General features: G+C 30.8%; 1 protein-coding gene across 1 annotated transcript; it reads left to right on the forward strand.

Annotated features, from left to right (window-relative positions):
• Positions 1 to 547: 547 nt before the first annotated feature.
• LOC115882854 (muscarinic acetylcholine receptor M2) lies at positions 548 to 17400 on the forward strand. The gene is made up of 12 exons (XM_030901103.1): positions 548 to 573; positions 2785 to 2936; positions 4575 to 4805; positions 5062 to 5242; positions 8164 to 8387; positions 9403 to 9498; positions 14577 to 14714; positions 14926 to 15107; positions 15547 to 15724; positions 16214 to 16844; positions 16884 to 16942; positions 17009 to 17400. Exons 1-12 carry the CDS (start codon positions 548 to 550, stop codon positions 17398 to 17400), a joined length of 2490 nt encoding a protein of 829 aa, XP_030756963.1.
• The last annotated feature ends 1028 nt before the right edge of the window (positions 17401 to 18428 follow it).

An 18428-nucleotide genomic window follows, 5' to 3' on the forward strand; every position in this document is an offset into this window, starting at 1 on the left:
AAACTTAAAAGTAAAATAGAAAATAATTGAAAACATTCGTAAAATAATTGGTAAATGAGATAAACTTCAAAGTTAATTTCATTCTATTCTACTCCGTTTTCTATTATAATTTCGTTCTTAGCAAACTTGAAGCACCTTGTTAAATTCCAGAGAAACTATTTCAAAGAAAATTTATGTTTCAGATCGGAAACGGATCGGCTTGGTGAATAAAAGTCATCCGAAATACATATATTTCGTATAGTTCGTAAGTAGCTTTAATATACTACTTTCTTGGTAAGAACTTCTTGAACTGTAACTCCTCTCCGACTTCAAAGAAGTATTAAGAGGATTCGTGTATATTGAACGCATCGCTAAGTTAGATTTAATATTATGTACCATGTCTTGATATAGTTTTTAATGGTTTGTTGAGTCAAAATGTATTTATTATTTACAATTCCATACATACGAGGCGTTTCGGAAAAATAAGAAGAATAGGAAAACAATATAACATACGAACATCTTTCAAAATACAAAATACACTTAGATCCATTTTATTACATACTAAACAATGAATATAGAACAACAAACAAAAATGTAATATACAAAATACTCTATGTGAATGCGATAAATTTTACATTGGTGAAACATCTAGACCCTTAAATGTTTGAATTGAAGAACATAAAGATTATTTAAGAAAGGGAGATTTTAACAAATCTAAGATTTGTCAGCATTCATGGGACACAGGGCACAGAATAAATTTTAATAACGCCAAAATTATAAAGAAAGAAGCGATAGCCTCTAAAAGAAAAATAAAGGAGGCTTTTCTAATTCAATCTAATAAAAATAAATGTATTGCTCATGCATCTGTAGATGTTAGTAATATATGGCAATCGCTTCTTTGATTTTAAAGAACATAACGTCGGTGAAACGTGATAAACTGCTAAGTCCATTATTCCTAATTTTACAGGAGAGCAAAAAAACGATACAATAAAATATGTACACATGTGGGAAGTATTTTGATGCGTTAATATGATAAAGAGATAAGAATTTTATTTGCTGGGGAACAATAAAACTCAATATTTCATGTTACTTAAATTTAAAAAATATGATATTATAACCATATATTTACAATATCTTCGGTCTAGAAGCGAAACATACAAGTCCAAAAACGAATAAATTTTGAATGAAAATTTTAAAAATTTTTGCATTTTTAAAGAACTGAAGTAGCAGAATTTTGGCCTTAATGAATATGAAAATAATTTAAAAATTAAACTTATAATTCTTAGAAGATATGGTAGAATCCTTCCATGCTTATCCTAATTTTTATACAACGCGAACGGTAGTAGACCGAGCTTGGAAGACAGTGCGTGATTTTATTAAATTTTTATTACTTTTCTCCTTATTTTTTTAATTTTTATAAAAATTATGTATCATTTACGTGAAAATACGTTGAAAAAAATAAAACTGATTAGGTATTATGGAAATTCTTGTACAAGTAAGTAATGTTATTTAAACTATTTATAGCACGCCGATGAATTGCACTACCACATAGCGCCTGAGGCTGGAACTATTTTATTTGAAATTTCCATGGAAACGGTGGAACCGCTTTTGCTATTTTACTTTCCCGCCCCTGAAACATAACATAAATAAACATAACATACGTAAAATTTAAAAATAATCATACAGAAAGTTTGGGCTTTTTGGTTTTACCGTATTAAGTAATTGTTATCAGGTAGTAATTGTTAATTTTGAAGTTTAACTTAATATAATGTCATTTTAACAGAACGTCAACGATTTCTTGTAGACGTATCTGTTTTAAAAAGTAAAGTGTTCTCGAATAGTTCAATTTAAATATTTTAAATTGTTTTTTTCTTGATTCTTTATATTTTTTTTGCTTCCGACGACGGAAAGAGAAAACTTTCCGAAACGTTAAGCATTTTTTTCTTTGTTAGGCAAATTTTTATTACTGTAAACACAACTTCTGACAAGCAGCGTCCGTTTAGGTTTAACGCAGAAGTGTTTACAAAAAATAACTATTTTATTTTGTAAATTTTTCTTGCAGTGCAGTGGCGAAATACCCATAAAAGATTTTTTTGGATAGATTAATAATACGGATTTCCTATCATTAAACAATTTATCATAATATCATATGATGAAACAAAGAACGGCGTCAGAGTTGGCTTGGAAATGAAGATCGCTGTTATTTCACGTGTAAAATATTATGGTAAATGTCAAAAGTCTGACTAAACGAAATTCTCAGTACTTATAAAAGAATTTTTATTTTTGTTATTTGTTCTATATTTAACACGAATATATTTTCAATACATAAACGCGGATTTTTTATCCAAAGATATGTTCGTCAAACGTATTACAGATATTACTTATTTTAATATGGCAACACTGTCGCTTTCAGTTCCACACCGTCTTCGATATTCCTTCGCTAGCCGAATTAGAGAAAATGAGTGTTTTATGCGTTGGCCGCAGAACGAGTAGAGGCTCCACCGTACAGCACTTGAGCCGTAAGGAGAAATCAAAACAGCCTTGTCCCGAATTTGCTCATTAGGTTGCGTATCTCAATTCATTCAGTCAACGATATGACGTTTAAAATGATATCGAAATAACGTTTTTCTTTATTGTTACGTAGCATATGTTTTATATATATATATATATATATATATATATATATATATATATATATATATATATATATATATATATATATATTTTAAATTATAAAACGACTGCTAAGTTGACACAAGATATAATTTTATATAAACTAAATAAAGGTATTTTCTTTTGTTACAGGAAGCTTCAAAGGCAAAGAGAAAAAATCTGCAAGACCATATCTGAAGGACTACTCTCGTTCACTGCGTGTACTGAATCATTTAATTTCACAACTTTTGACAGCGAAGCGCTTAATATTTTTGGAACGGACATAGACTGGGCTAGGCACAATAGTAAGTACTTTGTATATCCATTCTTATATCATATATAGGGCTGTAAAAGAAGTATGTAATTTTCAGTTTAATAAATACTCTGTGAAATGAGCGCCCTGGCTTTTATGAGACTTTCTCTATTTTTACTCACTTTAATATCCGAATCATGGAGTTGAAATTTAAGAGATTGTGTTTCAAACGGTGACTGATGTGAATAAAATTGTCATAAAAGCACGTGGGCGAATATGTAATTTTTTTATTAGCTACATTTTCACAATCTTTGAAATTATGAGATCCATTTATTTGTTAAATTTTAAAACGTGGTCAGTTGATTTATTGTATGTTTTATGAATGTAAAAAAGTGCGGCATTTATTCAAAAACTGTTTCTGTAATATTATTCTTAAGGTAAAAAATGTCTATATCTATGTGGCGGCTTCATTAATCTAAAAAAGTCCTATGTGTATTTCGCCAATGGAAGAAAATCTACGAAATAAAATAGATGTTTTTTGTAAACACTACTGGCGTTAGACTAATTGTCAGCAGTGGCTTACTAATGAACAAATTTACCTAACGGACAAAAAAATGCTTAATGTTTCGGAAAGTATATCTCCTTCAGTCGTCGGAAGCAAAAAAATACAAAAGTACAAAGAAAAAAACTATTTAAAATATCTAAATGCAAATAAATGCAAAAACACTTTAATTGTTTTAAAACAGATACGACTACAAAAACTGTTGACGTTGTCTGTTAAAATAACATTATATCAAGTTAAACTTCAAAATTAACAATTACTACCTGATAACAATTACTTAATAAGGTAAAACCAAAACGCCCCAAACTTTCTGTATGATTATTTTTAATTTTTACGTATGTTATGTTTATTTATGTTATGTTCTTTAAAATCAAAGAAGCAATTGCCATACATTTCTAACATCTACAGAGGCATGAGCTATACATTTATTTTTATTAGATTGTATTAAAAAAAACCTCATTTATTTTTCTTTTAGAGGCTATCGTTTCTTTCATTATAATTTTTGCATTGGTAAAAACTATTCTATGCCCTGTGTCCCATGAATGCTGATAAATCATAAATTTGTAAAAAGCTGCCCTTTCTTAAATAATCTTTATGTTCTTTAAAAAAAATGTTAAATAAAATGAAAATTAAGAATTAAAGAGCAAAACAAATCTACATCAATGTGATGCAAATAAATACAAGTCAAAGATGCATTATTTTTTCAAATTATACAGGAGAAGTCTTAAATAAGTGCAAATATTTTTACGGGTGACCCCAGAAACACGATTATGATATGTTTTCGCGAAAGATTTTTACTGAAAATTTGGAACTTTTTTTAATTTTTAGTTAAAAAACATAATTTCTTGATAATATGGCAACATATTTAGTAGATTAAATTTACAAGAATGAAAACCCAGAAAAGATCCAGTGGTTCTGAAAATTTAAGCTAAAAATCCTTTTTTTTTGGAATTTTGAAAGTAAAATAATTCGGTTATTTTGGACTTATTTAAAAAACGATAAAGAGAAAATATGTTTCTTTTATCGAGATCTGTCAGCCCTAGAAATATTTGCACTTATTTAAGACACCCTGTATAATGCGAACTCGGTTTTAATTTTGGTTCTTGACAATAGAAATTTCTTCTTTAGGAACTGAAGATAATGCCAGTTCGACAGCATCTACGGAACCCTCAATAACTCCAGTACTAGCACCATTTAGGTTATGGCAAACGATTTTAATAGCCATCAGTTTAGGGATATGCATTATACTTACAGTTTCTGGAAATATTTTGGTATTACTCGCTTTCATCGTCGACAGGAACATTCGACAGCCCAGTAATTATTTTATTGCATCCCTGGCAGCTACTGACGTACTTATTGGTAAGTTCTATTGAGTTTTATTATTCAATATTTTGCATTTTGACAAAAAAAAACATGAAGAAGTACACTGACGTATGCGAGATTGTTTTTAAACAAATTTACTATTGTTTTTTCTCTCAATTTTGTCGTTTGTCCAAATTAAAATTTCCCTCGTTCCTCAACAGATTTTAGAAAAAAATGTGGAAATTAGTTTTTATATTACCAAAAACTATATTCATGAATTTTCTTTAATTATATTTTTTTTTTCCTTTGACAGGCACTGTATCTATGCCCTTCTTTGCAGTCTACGTTTTGATGGGCTACTGGGATTTAGGGCCTTTACTATGCGATCTGTGGCTGTCTGTGGACTACACTGTCTGTCTAGTGTCGCAATATACCGTGCTACTGATTACCATAGATCGGTTTTGTTCAGTGAAAATAGCCGCCAAATATAGAAGGTAGATATTCTTAAATTAAATAAAAAAAAACTTTTATTTCTTTATTGAATTTAGTAGGTGTAGCTCGAAAAAAGGTCTAAATAAATTTTATATAGCAACATCCTTTTTTGGGTCTCTAAATGTAATTTGGAGTTTTTTGATAAAACCTATATCTTATATAGTTCATATCAAATAAACTTTTAGTCACGTGATTAAGGTTGACCGGCACAGCGTTGCCCACTTTTACATATTTTCTTTTAATCGAAATATTTTAGGAAAGAAAAATAAATTAATTATTAATATACAGGGTTGTTCACCACATACGACACGGAGTATTGCAGCTAAACGATTAGATTTTTACAAATTGTAAGTTTTGGGTTCGTTGAAGGACTATTAGAGCTACAATTTAAAAATATTTTTACAAGATACAGAGTGTCCCAAATAAATAAAAAATATCAAGGTTGTATTTTTTTAAATGGAACACCCTGTATATTATTACATTTTTAGTTTCTACGATTAAAATAAAGGAAAATTTTTAATGATTAAGGTTTACCGCACTTTAATCTTACCGTTTTTGAAATATTTTCAATTTTGTGAAATTGCAGTAAATATTTTAAGGCTTCATTTCTCCAAGGGTATCAAAGTTTTTAATACTAAATATTTACTGAAGTTTATTTATTGATCAGTTAATGTGTTGCAATAATAAAAATTATACTACCTTATACAGAGTGTCTAAAATTTTATTTTAAATAATTACTAGCTTTAAACGGCAATAACTTGTTTAATTTGAATGGAACACCCTGTATATTTTATGAGAACCAAATGCAGAATTTAATTGTCTATCAAATTGTACTATACCATTTTTTACCTATCTCTTCAAGTTTCCGTAGAAAATGCATTTTCTTGTAATTTAAAACTCATTTATCAATATACCCATGGAATACTGACATTTTAGATTATTTTTAAAGATGTACCAAATTTTTTAAAGAGTACAGATACTAATATTGTCGATATAGTTGTTTATTTCATTAAGAAATAAAAAAAACGGTTTAAATATTTGTTAATGAGGACCAATTAATATGATTCCAGTATTCAAACTACATTAATTGACTGTTTGCGTTGATTAATAATAATTGCTCCAAATACTAAAAAACTGAATTTTGTATGTATATTAGACAGTGTGGTAAAAAGTAACACCTTAAAAATGATATTTCATTTTTTGACAAATGCTTATTTATAACAACAGAGACATTCATTTTCATAACTTATTATTATATTGATTTCTGAATCAAATCCAAATTTATTTAGAATAATTTATTAACGAACATATCTAAGTATGTAATTAATTAGTATTTGGACGGAAATAATGGTGGTATATTTAATTAATTGTATACTCTTTTATAAAGATTTAAATAGTTTTCTTTTTGCAGACAAATGGTCTAGCAATATTATCATTTTGCTAAAAACGATAATATTACTAGCCTGTACATTTTGTACATTTGTTGCTTTAAAAACAATCTAAAATGTCAATATTCCATGGGTATATTGATAAATGAGGTCTAAATTATAAGTAAATGCATTTTCTACGAAAATTTGAAGGGATAGGTAAAAAGTGGTATAATACAATTTCATAGACAATTAAATTGTGCATCTGATTTTCCTAAAATATACACGGTGTACCATTTAAATTAAACAAGTTATTGCCGTTTAAAGCTAGAAATAATTTAAAATAAATTTTTAGACACTCTGTATGAGGTAGTATTATTTTTATTATTGCAACACAATAACTGAGCAATAAATAGACTTCAGTAAATATTTAGTATTAAAAACTTTGATACCCTTCGAGAAATGAAGCCTTAAAATTTTTACTGCAATTTCACAAAATTGAAAATATTTAGAAAACGGTAAGGTTTAAGTGTAATAAACCTTAATCAAATTTACCTTAAAAATGTAATAATATACACGGTATTCCATTTAAAAAAATACAACTTTGATATTTTTAATTTATTTGGGACGCTCTGTATCTTGTAAAAATATTTTTAAATTGTAGCTCTTCCTTCAACGAACCCAAAACTTACAATTTGTAAAAATCTAATCATTTAGCTACAATATTCCGTGTCGTATGTGGTGAACAACCCTGTATAAACAGTTATTATTTACATCAACAAAACTCACCTTCTTAACAGCACTTAACGGACATAAAGGACCATTACTACCGCTTTCCCGTTCAAAATATTCTAATAAAGTTGCGATGAGTTTTTTACGGCTATTAAGCTATCTAGTACCACTTCGCACTAAAAGAAGTTCTAAAAAGAACAATGTTCGACTGCAAGGTCTGCTCGTAAACATTTTTAATATCACTATTTATTTAAACCAAAAACTCGTAACACAAAACTAAAGTGTCAAAACGAATGACAATGACAAATAAATAAATATATGTGGCAACCTGACATTTTTTACAGCAGAGCTACCACCTGAATCCCCAGCGGGAAATTTAAATTCCAGTTACTCAGCCCGGCGCCGAATATGTGCATAGTTGGCAACAATAAATTTAAAAATCGCGCACGCGATTACGTAATTAACAGTTTTAATTGGTATCAAATATATGTAGAGTATACGCTAGAAAGTTTATAAAGAATTAAATGAAGAAGGCTAAGAAAATTTTGTTTACAGCATCTTCCGTTTGACAAAAGTATGGGACAGGTTTGTACAAACCGCATCCTCCTATCTTCACTAATAACGGAGATACATTATTTCAACCAATCTAGTACACCCTGTACGCAATTCTTTCACAGTTAATTTTTATAGTGTTTTGAAATTCTTTAAAAAATGTCACTCATGTAAAAGTACCGGTAAATCAACCGAACTTACATCGTAAAACTATTATTTTCAGTATTTATTTTTCTTTCTTTTATATATTAATGCTGTTTTTGTATTTTCAGTTGGAGAACCAAACAACGGGTGGTTCTAATGGTGGTGATCACGTGGATCATTCCAGCACTCTTATTTTTTATAAGCATTTTCGGGTGGGAGCATTTTGTGGGATACAGGGACTTACTGCCTGGCCATTGCGCAGTGCAGTTCTTGAAAGATCCTGTATTCAACACAGCCCTCATCATCACGTACTACTGGACAACGCTTATAGTACTCTTTATTTTATATGGAGGTAATTTTTTATGTCTTGGTTGAAGAATCTGTTTTGATTTTGATTTAGCTTATAAAAATACTATTTTTTTCAAACGTCAAAAAAGTATTAATCTTTGCGACGTGATTGACAATATAAAAGGCGTTATAATGAAAGTCATGTTGGAACCACTCTATTGATACCCAAGTATCTAAATTTAACTTTTCTAAAACCGTTCTCTAAAAAACATAAGTAACGTTCACCGGTTAACGTATCCTCGAAAATGTACGGCCAAGAAAAGTTGAACAAATTCCACGCTATTCTTCGTTTGAAAAGCAGTGACAGAATTTTGGCAGTGACAGTTTCACATTTCACGACGATTGATCTTGTTTCCATGGCTAACTAAGTGAAATTGTCTAAAAATGATAAGAATTGGCTATAACTCAGTAATTTTTCGAAAAAAAAAACATATTATAGCTTATATCGCTGAAAAGCTTAAGAATGGCACTTTTTATGAAGTCATGGCCAACTCTGGTTTCCATTTAAAAAAACATATGTTTCTGTCATATGTCAAAAATGACAGGCTTTAGTAAAAATCGGAGAACACAAACTCATTAGGGATGTGATTATCTACAACTTCTATCTGAAAACTTTTTTTTTCTAAAATAGATTATAATGGAATTAGGGACAATTTTTAAAATAGCCAAAATTTGTTTTTTTCGAAATATCTCTATCTCCAGTAGTTTCCGAGATACCCATAGAGAACATCGCAGGAAACTCTGTATAATTACAGACAAGGTATGACTTTTAAATCTTTTTATATTATTTAGAACGAAATTGAAATTGTTTAAAAACTTTAATTAGTGGCGTTTGAAAAAAATACCATGTTCTATTCGGAGTAAAAATGACTTTATATGCCTCGGCTGTATGTCACAAGTCAAACGTACAGCCTCACCACGGAAAGTATCATTTTTACTCCTAATAAAACAATATACTATTTTCTTTGATGAAACCAGAATATTTGAATTAAAAGTCTTTTATTTTAAATTAATTTTAGGTATATACAAGACAGCCTACAATATGCAGAAAAAGAGTGAAGCCAAACAAAGAAAAATGCAGTCCATGGTAGCACTTAGTGCAGGAGCTATGTCAGGTATGGACATTATCTACACTAAGGTCCATGTAGGTCGGCACTATTTTCTTCAAGTCCCGGAAGGAAGGCATATTCCCGATTAATACTTGGGGAAGCGAATGCACCCTAAATCGGTACTTTTTAATACACACGTTCCGGAATATCCTACTGACTGCGCCAATTAAATGAGAAACTCAAGACAAGTTGTTTTTAAAGAACGTTTTATTTAATAAAAACCGAACTTAACAGCTCTAAGATCTACATTGGTCTCAAACAAAATGTACTGTTTGAGACGTATATTAAATATACGATGATTATAATGCAAGCACATTTTTATGTGTACTAAACCTAATGTACATACATGGTGTAACTTGTTCCATTTAAAAAATGTAAGTTTAGATCTCCAAGAATGAACTCGCAGCGACAAACTAGTCACGTGAAAAAGTCACTGGATTTTACGTGAAAATTTTTACGGGACTTAGTTTTTCCCTTTTCGATAAGTTATATAATACGAAAAGGGAGGAAGAATACAAAATTTTCCAATTTGCCGTGTATTTAAAGAACTAGGCCATAACTTTTTATTTCGCGGTATATTAAAATTCTGTAAGAACGTTCTTAAAGCACTTTTTTAAGCCCAAGGCAGTGGCGTAGTCAGTTTTTTTCGATGCTTGCTCTTTTTGTCAGAAATAATAAAAAATATAATTTTTTAAATAGAAATCATAGTCGGCTATAAACTTAAAAAAATGCTGGCGTTTAACCCTTTCGAACGATATAATGTTATGTGTATTTATTTCTAAGAATGAGAGAAATATTAAGTTTTTTATTTTTGTATCGAAGCGGCCCTTGATTCGGTGTTGACCTAGTTGCCTAATTATTTTTTTTTACAATTTAATATTCTATATTATAATTTATCTGCATAATTAAAGACTTTTGAAAAGATAAATCAACATTCTATATTAGTATTACCAATTACAATTAAAACACCAGGATTACAACTGAACTTTTAAATGGAGAATTTAGAGAAAATTGGATTGGAACAAGGGGCCCCATATTCTAAAAAGCCTGCTAAGTCCTGAGATTTAACTCCTTTTGACTTTTTTTTACGGAAAAAATTACAATTTCTTATATATAAGGTAAGAACCATTGGGACGAGAGAAGAATTGCAGATGGCTACTAGGCAAGCTTTTGGACTTATTACACTAGTTCACCTAATAAATCGTTATAACTCAAAAGATGTTTATTATGTGTTCAACAACGAGGTGGTCAGTTTGAACATATTTGATGATTTTTTTTAGTAAACTATATTCGTCGCTCAAAAAATACTTTTTTTTAGTTTTTTTCTTTGTTTATTGTATCGATTTCACTTGTAATTACTAATACTAATATAGAATGTTAATTTACCTTTTCAAAAGTCTTTAATTATGCAAGTAAATATTAATATGGAATATTAAATTGTGATAAAAAATAATTAGGCAAATAGCTCAACACAAAATCAATGCCCTCTTCGATATAAAGATCAAAAACCTAATATTTCTCTCATTCTTAGAAATAGATGCCCATAACTTTAGATCGTTCAAAAACTATGATTTCCATTTAAAAAATTATACTTTTTATTATTTCTGACAAAAAGAGCAAGCATAGAAAAAAAAAACTGACTACGCCACTGCATCGTGCTTAAAAAAGTGCCTTAAGAACGTTCTTACAGAATTTTAATATACCACGAAATAAAAAAGTTATGGGCAATTTTCAAAATGGTAAAAAATTAAAAAATACCCCGTATCTCAGTTGGTAGTGAAAATATCAACAGACGGTTTACGCCATTAAACGTGTCTCAGAAATTCGAGAAATCGAGCCCATGACATCTTTGTCAGTTTTGCTCTATCTAGTCAGGAAATAGGTTTTCTCTGTCAAAACAGACCAATTTCGACCACCCTGTACATACATGGTTTAACTTGTTCCATTTAAAAAATATAAGTTTAGATCTCCAAGAATGAACTCGCAGCGACAAACTAGTTACGTCACTGGATTTTACATGAAAAAATTTTTACGGGACTTAGTTTTTCCCTTTTCCATAAGTTATATAATACGAAAAGGGAGAAAGAATACAAAATTTTCCAATTTGCCGTGTATTTAAAGAACTAGGAAGGCTAGAACAAGTCTGTATGTAGCATCTTTAGTTTCATAAAACAGTAGTAGCATAATATTTGTGAAAACCACATCTTTGTATCTCTACTCAAAAACATAGAATCCTGTAAAATATGTGAAAATGGGACACCCTGTACAGGGTGGTCGAAATTGGTCTGTTTTAACAGAGAAAACCTATTTCCCGACTAGATAGAGCAAAACCGAAATAGATGTCATGAGCTCGATTTCTGAGACATGTTTAATGTCGTAAATCGCCTGTTGATATTTTCACTGCCAACTGAGATACGGGGTCTTTTTGAATTTTTTACCATTTTGAAAATTGCCCATAACTTTTTTATTTCGCGGTATATTAAAATTCTGTAAGAACGTTCTTAAAGCACTTTTTTAAGCCCAATGCAGTGGCGTAGTCAGTTTTTTTCTATTCTTGCTCTTTTTGTCAGAAATAATAAAAAATATAATTTTTTAAATAGAAATCATAGTCGGCTATAAACTTAAAAAAATGCTGGCGTTTAACCCTTTCGAACGATATAATGTTATGTGTATTTATTTCTAAGAATGAGAGAAATATTAAGTTTTTTATCTTTGTATCGAAGCGGGCCTTGATTCGGTGTTGACTTAGTTGCCTAATTATTTTTTTTTACAATTTAATATTCTATATTATAATTTATCTGCATAATTAAAGACTTTTGAAAAGATAAATCAACATTCTATATTAGTATTACCAATTACAATTAAAACGCCAGGATTACAACTGAACTATTAAATGGAGAATTTAGAGAGAATTGGATTGGAACAAGGGGCCCCATATCTTAGCCTGCTAAGTCCTGAGATTTAACTCCTTTTGACTTTTTTTTACGGAAAAAAATAAAATTTCTTATACATAATATAGGTAAGGTATATATAATAAGGTAAGAACCATTGGGACGAGAGAAGAATTGCAGATGGCTACTAGGCAAGCTTTTGGACTTATTACACTAGTTCACCTAATAAATCTTTATAACTCAAAAGATGTTTATTATGTGTTCAACAACGAGGTGGTCAGTTTGAACATAATTGATGATTTTTTTTAGTAAACTATATTCGTCACTCAAAAAATACTTTTTTTTAGTTTTTTTCTTTGTTTATTGTATCGATTTCAATTGTAAAGTCTTAAATTATTATTATTATTATACATGGTGTATTGCAAGTAAATATTAATATAGAATATTAAATTGTGATAAAAAATAATTAGGCAAATAGGTCAACACAAAATCGATGCCCTCTTCGATATAAAGATCAAAAACCTAATATTTCTCTCATTCTTAGAAATAGATGCCCATAACTTTAGATCGTTGGAAAAGGTAAAACGCCAGCATTTTTTTAAGTTCATAGCCAACTATGATTTCCATTTAAAAAATTATACTTTTTATTATTTCTGACAAAAAGAGCAAGCATAGAAAAAAACTGACTACGCCACTGCATTGTGCTTAAAAAATTGCCTTAAGAACGTTCTTACAGAATTTTAATATACCACGAAATAAAAAAGTTATGGGCAATTTTCAAAATGGTAAAAAATTAAAAAATACCCCGTATCTCAGTTGGCAGTGAAAATATCAACAGGCGGTTTACGCCATTAAACGTGTCTCAGAAATCGAGCCCATGACATCTTTGTCAGTTTTGCTCTATCTAGTCAGGAAATAGGTTTTCCCTGTCAAAACAGACCAATTTCGACCACCCTGTACATACATGGTGTAATTTGTTCCATTTAAAAAATATAAGTTTAGATCTCCAAGAATGAACTCGCAGCGACAAACTAGTTACGTCACTGGATTTTACGTGAAAATTTTTACGGGACTTCCCGTAAACGAGTTTTTCCCTTTTCGATAAGTTATATAATACAAAAAGGGAGGAAGAATACAAAATTGTCCAATTTGCCGTGTATTTAAAGAACTAAGAAGGCTAGAACAAGTCTGTATGTAGCATCTTTAGTTTCATAAAACAGTAGTAGCATAATAATGTGAAAACCACATCTTTGTATCTCTACTCATAAACATAGAATCCTGTAAAATATGTGAAAATGGGACACCCTGTACAGGGTGGTCGAAATTGGTCTGTTTTAACAGAGAAAACCTATTTCCTGACTAGATAGAGCAAAACCGAAATAGATGTCATGGCTCGATTTCTGAGAAACGTTTAATGGCCTAAACCGCCTGTTCATATTTTCATTGCCAACCGAGATACATATATTAAATTGTGATAAAAAATAATTAAGCAAATAGGTCAACACAAAATCAAGGCCCGCTTCGATATAAAGATCAAAAACCTAATATTTCTCTCATTCTTAGAAATAGATGTCCATATCTTTAGATCATTGGAAAGGGTAAAACGCCAGCATTTTTTTAAGTTCATAGCCAACTATTATTTCCATTTAAAAAATTATATTTTTTATTATTCCTGACAAAAAGAGCAAGCATAGAAAAAACTGACTACGCCACTGGATTGTGCCTAAAAATGTGCCTTTATAACGTTTTTACAGAATTGTATTATTCCGCAAAATAAAAAAGTTATGGGCAATTTTTAAAATGGTAAAAAATTCAAAAAGACTCCGTATCTTAGTTGGCAGTGAAAATATCAACAGGCGGTTTACGCCATTAAACGTTTCTCAGAAATCGAGCCCATGACATCTATGTCGGTTTTGCTCTATCTAGTCAGGAAATAGCTTTTCTCTGTTAAAACAGACCAATTTCGACCACCCTGTACATTATTTAATTTGATTCGAAAATAATATAAAAAAGTTAAATAGAAAAGTTTTAGGGAAGGTTAAGATACGCAATATAAAATTATTTTTGACTATACACGTTGCATCAAAAAAGCGTGACGAGTATAAGATATGTTAATTTTATTAAAAATAAAATTGTACGCTTTTTTTAACTTTTAGGTTAGTTAATGTTGTTAAATCTGCTTTTTTACAACAGGAATGGCGGGCAGAGCTGCTGGAATTGGACTGTCCAACAGCAAAACACCGCCAGAACCCGAAATGATCGACAATGGCAGAAACGCCAGTCAGAAGTCAAAAGAAGCCGAAATAAAACAAGACAATAATTTTTTAGAAGGTAAAAATATAACTCATAAGAATAAAAAAAATGAGAAAATAATAACCGTTAGCCATTATTATAGTGCTGTTATTTAATATCTATTCTTTTTAGAAATAACAACCATTTCGTTATGTTATTTCTAAATAACTGTTGTAAAATAACAGATAGTTACATAACGATCCATCTCTTGTTGCAAATTTATGTAATTTAAGCAAAAAAAACTTTATAGGTAAGACGGTTCCAACAGCCGCAGACGGACTTAAAGTTAGGGAAAGTTATACTGCGGGTGGGTCAGGAGACTCAAACTCCAGCCAAAAAACCACGAGTTTTAATAAGAATAGCTCCACGACCACAACAACAACTACAACAACGGCCGCCATGGAGCGAAACTTAAATCTAGCTACAAATAAGGTACTTAATGTTATTTAGATAAAGTTTTCTGTGTAGAATATTTCATTATTAAGGTGTTCTAGATTCTATTTTGGTGGAATTTTATTAATATGATAATAATACTTTTATCAAATATAAAATTGGTGGAATTTTATTAATATGATAATAATACTTTTATCAAATATAAAATTGGCAAAAGATCATAAATAATATAATTAAAATGTTTAATTATAACCAGATAATGATATTGTTAATTTTTTATAATTTTTATAATTTAAATCTGAAACTTTTGAAAAAAAAATCATTCTAGAGATACAAAACTTATACGAAATAAATTATTTTAACAAATTCTAAAATTATATGTATATTAAAAAAGTATTAAAACAAAACTAAGATAACTCTTATTATATTAATTTAAAAAAAATCTTGATTATTCAGTTATTTTTTAATTTATCCTCAGGGACATATACAGGAAGTAGAAAATATAGAACGAAGTTCCAGTCCGGCTTTTGACAGTGATGACGACAGTATCGCACCAAACGCACTAAAAGAAGAAACAAGATACAGTCTTCCTGGAAATAAGCCTTTACAAAAAGAAGATAAACATAAAAGTCACCGAAAAAGCATAGTAGATATAGGTAAGCAAATAATTATGTTAAAAATTAAACTTTATTTAATAAATTGTTAATAAGAAATTAAAATGACTAGGTACCTTTAAAACACCCTGTATAGGATGCTGTCCTTTTAAGTATATTTGAAGATTGTTTCAGTGCTATATAAAAGCCTTAAATAGGTGCCCGGTGGAGGAGAGGTACAGCTGTTGTCTACCAATCTAAATGTTGCGGATTCGAATCATAGACTTGAAATAAAATTTTAAGGCTATGGTTCGGCATTATTATTATTAAAAGCCTTAAATCTTGTCAGATTAATTACTATAGCTGCTCTAACACCAAAATTTCAAGGTAGTAAAAGATGATGCAGACATTAACACGTCATATGTCAAAATTATCTTTCTTATTATACGCCATTATAAACTAATTTCAACATTTTTTTAACTACCTCTGTAATAATAATCCCTGCAAATCAATGAGACGTATGAATATTACTATTTAAATCTATATATTTAGTTTTACAGACGAGCTCCATGCAGATATTCGGCAGCTCCCCCCAGCGCCTCAACGGTAACATCCTCAACAAACCAGAACCACCCAAAAAACTGATGTTACAAGAACAATTCAAGAAAAACCCACCCGCATCGTCCAAACCGACGGACGACGTACAGAAACCCACCCAACACCACCTGGTAAGACCGAGCAAACTACCCCCACTCACCACATCCTACAGTAGCATAGAAATCGGCCAGAAACCCCCCAACCAATCAGAACCACCCTCCTGTAAAAAGAATTACAGCACCTACGACCTGCTAGTAGGCATGGACAGTGCAGACCTGAGATTCATGGATGAGAGTAGTGTGGTAGTACCCTCCCCAGTGCTTGAGAAACCGCCCAGTTTAACTAACCTTGCCCAGGATCAGTATTGTTTACCCGACCCCAGTAACCTTGAGAGTGCACGTTATTACTGTGAAATTCCATCCAACCCTCTTGGTAGTGGTAAAAGTGTCCAAACCCAACCTAACCAGAAAGCTGCTACTTTCCAGACTGTGGAAGGTTACGGCAATTCAATCAGGATCCAGACTGAAGTTACCCTGAGTTCTAACAGACCAATAACGTCATTGGTAGGGAAGAAACAGACTAAAGGGTCATACAAGGAGCCTGCCAGTACAAAGAGCTCCTTCAGGGACACGAACAGTGGTCCCAGTTCACCCTGCGAGGCTATTTCGGCTATATCTCAAACAGGTAATGCTACAGCGGGGTCAGCAATGGCAAGGGATAAAAATAAAAACCGTTTTTTTCGTAAAGCAGATACGGATCCTACAACAGACGCCGCTACCAAGAGGGTCTTCGTCAAATCTTTAGGGAAGAAATTCAAGGTTAAGAAGAAACATCTAGCTGGACCTTTGGGTGCTTTGGGCAGTAGGCAGAAGTCGAAAAGTGAAAACCGAGCTAGGAAAGCGCTAAGAACCATATCTTTCATCCTGGGAGCTTTTGTAGTGTGCTGGACGCCATACCACATCTTTGCTTTGGTTGAAGGGTTTTGTACTGATCCCCCGTGCGTTAATTCGCATATTTATATGTTTTCTTATTTTCTTTGCTACGCGAACAGTCCACTGAATCCTTTTTGTTATGCTTTGGCTAATCAGCAATTCAAGAAGACCTTTACCAGGATTCTGAAAGGTGATTTTCATTTGACTTAGATCGGAGGTTAGGAATATTTAATAGGAATCAGATGTTTTTTTGAGTGGATTTTTTGATTGATTCTTCTGTTATGCCAGCAGTTCAGTGAATGATAAAATCAGTTAGTATGATTTGGTTGAGAAGCCGTTCAAGAAGACTTTGCCAAGATCCTGAAAGGATATTTCCATATGGTTTTGGTCTGAGTTTAGAATATATAAAAGAGTTTGTATCGATTAGCGCTTGGAGGTTCATCCTGTTTTATTGTACAACAGTTACTGAACTTATTCTACAATATCTACCATAGCCTCAGTATCTATGCAGCAGTAAGGATTCTGTGCACTCTCGAATTTGTGGCAGAAAACACAATAGTAAAGCTTCATTCAGAACCTGGCAATTAGTGGTTTCAGTTAGCGTAGAAGTTTTTGTTTTAATTTCAATGTAAGCATTCAGAACGTCAAAATTAGTGTTAGACATTTTCAATTAGTAGAAAAAGTTATCAAACTTTTAACTTTTCCACTAATTATACTACAAAATTTGCGAGAAATGTCATTTTGGCCTTTGATTATCTTCCTTCAAGAAAAATTGTGGTTAGACATCAAGAGTTAATTGTTTTATAAGCTAAATATTAGGCTTTCTCTATGCATACACTGATTAACGCAAGCTGTTGCTAGGATATTCTATTAATTTTACTTGTGTTATTTAAATATTGTGAACGATCGTAAACTAAAAAGTATAAAGTGTAATTGAAACCACTAATTTATTCCACTAATTGCGAGGTTCTGCTTAATATTATACAATTCAGTTGTTTAGTCAAAGACGTTACCTACACTGTATACAGTGTCCGCAAAAATCTACGTCAAATGAGTTTTTTATTTATATTAGTCTGTGCAAGAGAGGACCCCTGGCAATAACAATGTTTATTTCATTAAAAAAATGTACAACGTGAGGGTTGTATCAGCAAATATAGCAAAACTGTTCTAACTTTACTTATTTCGCTGAAAGTCGTACATCATATCGAAAAAAATGATGGTACTGGTCTAAAAAGAAT

Source organism: Sitophilus oryzae, unplaced genomic scaffold (assembly GCF_002938485.1).
Source record: "Sitophilus oryzae breed Bouriz unplaced genomic scaffold, Soryzae_2.0 scaffold_179_pilon_pilon, whole genome shotgun sequence".
In the NCBI taxonomy this organism is placed as follows: Eukaryota; Metazoa; Arthropoda; class Insecta; order Coleoptera; family Curculionidae; genus Sitophilus; species Sitophilus oryzae.

What these genes read in the sequence shown, in the direction of transcription:
- LOC115882854 (XM_030901103.1), top strand. Translation starts at nt 548, where the DNA reads ATGAATATAGAACAACAAACAAAAAT. An exon ending in AGCTACTGACGTACTTATTG is followed by an intron (nt 4,806 to 5,061) that starts GTAAGTTCTATT and finishes TTCCTTTGACAG; the next exon opens with GCACTGTATCTATGCCCTTC. An exon ending in AGACAATAATTTTTTAGAAG is followed by an intron (nt 14,715 to 14,925) that starts GTAAAAATATAA and finishes AAAACTTTATAG; the next exon opens with GTAAGACGGTTCCAACAGCC.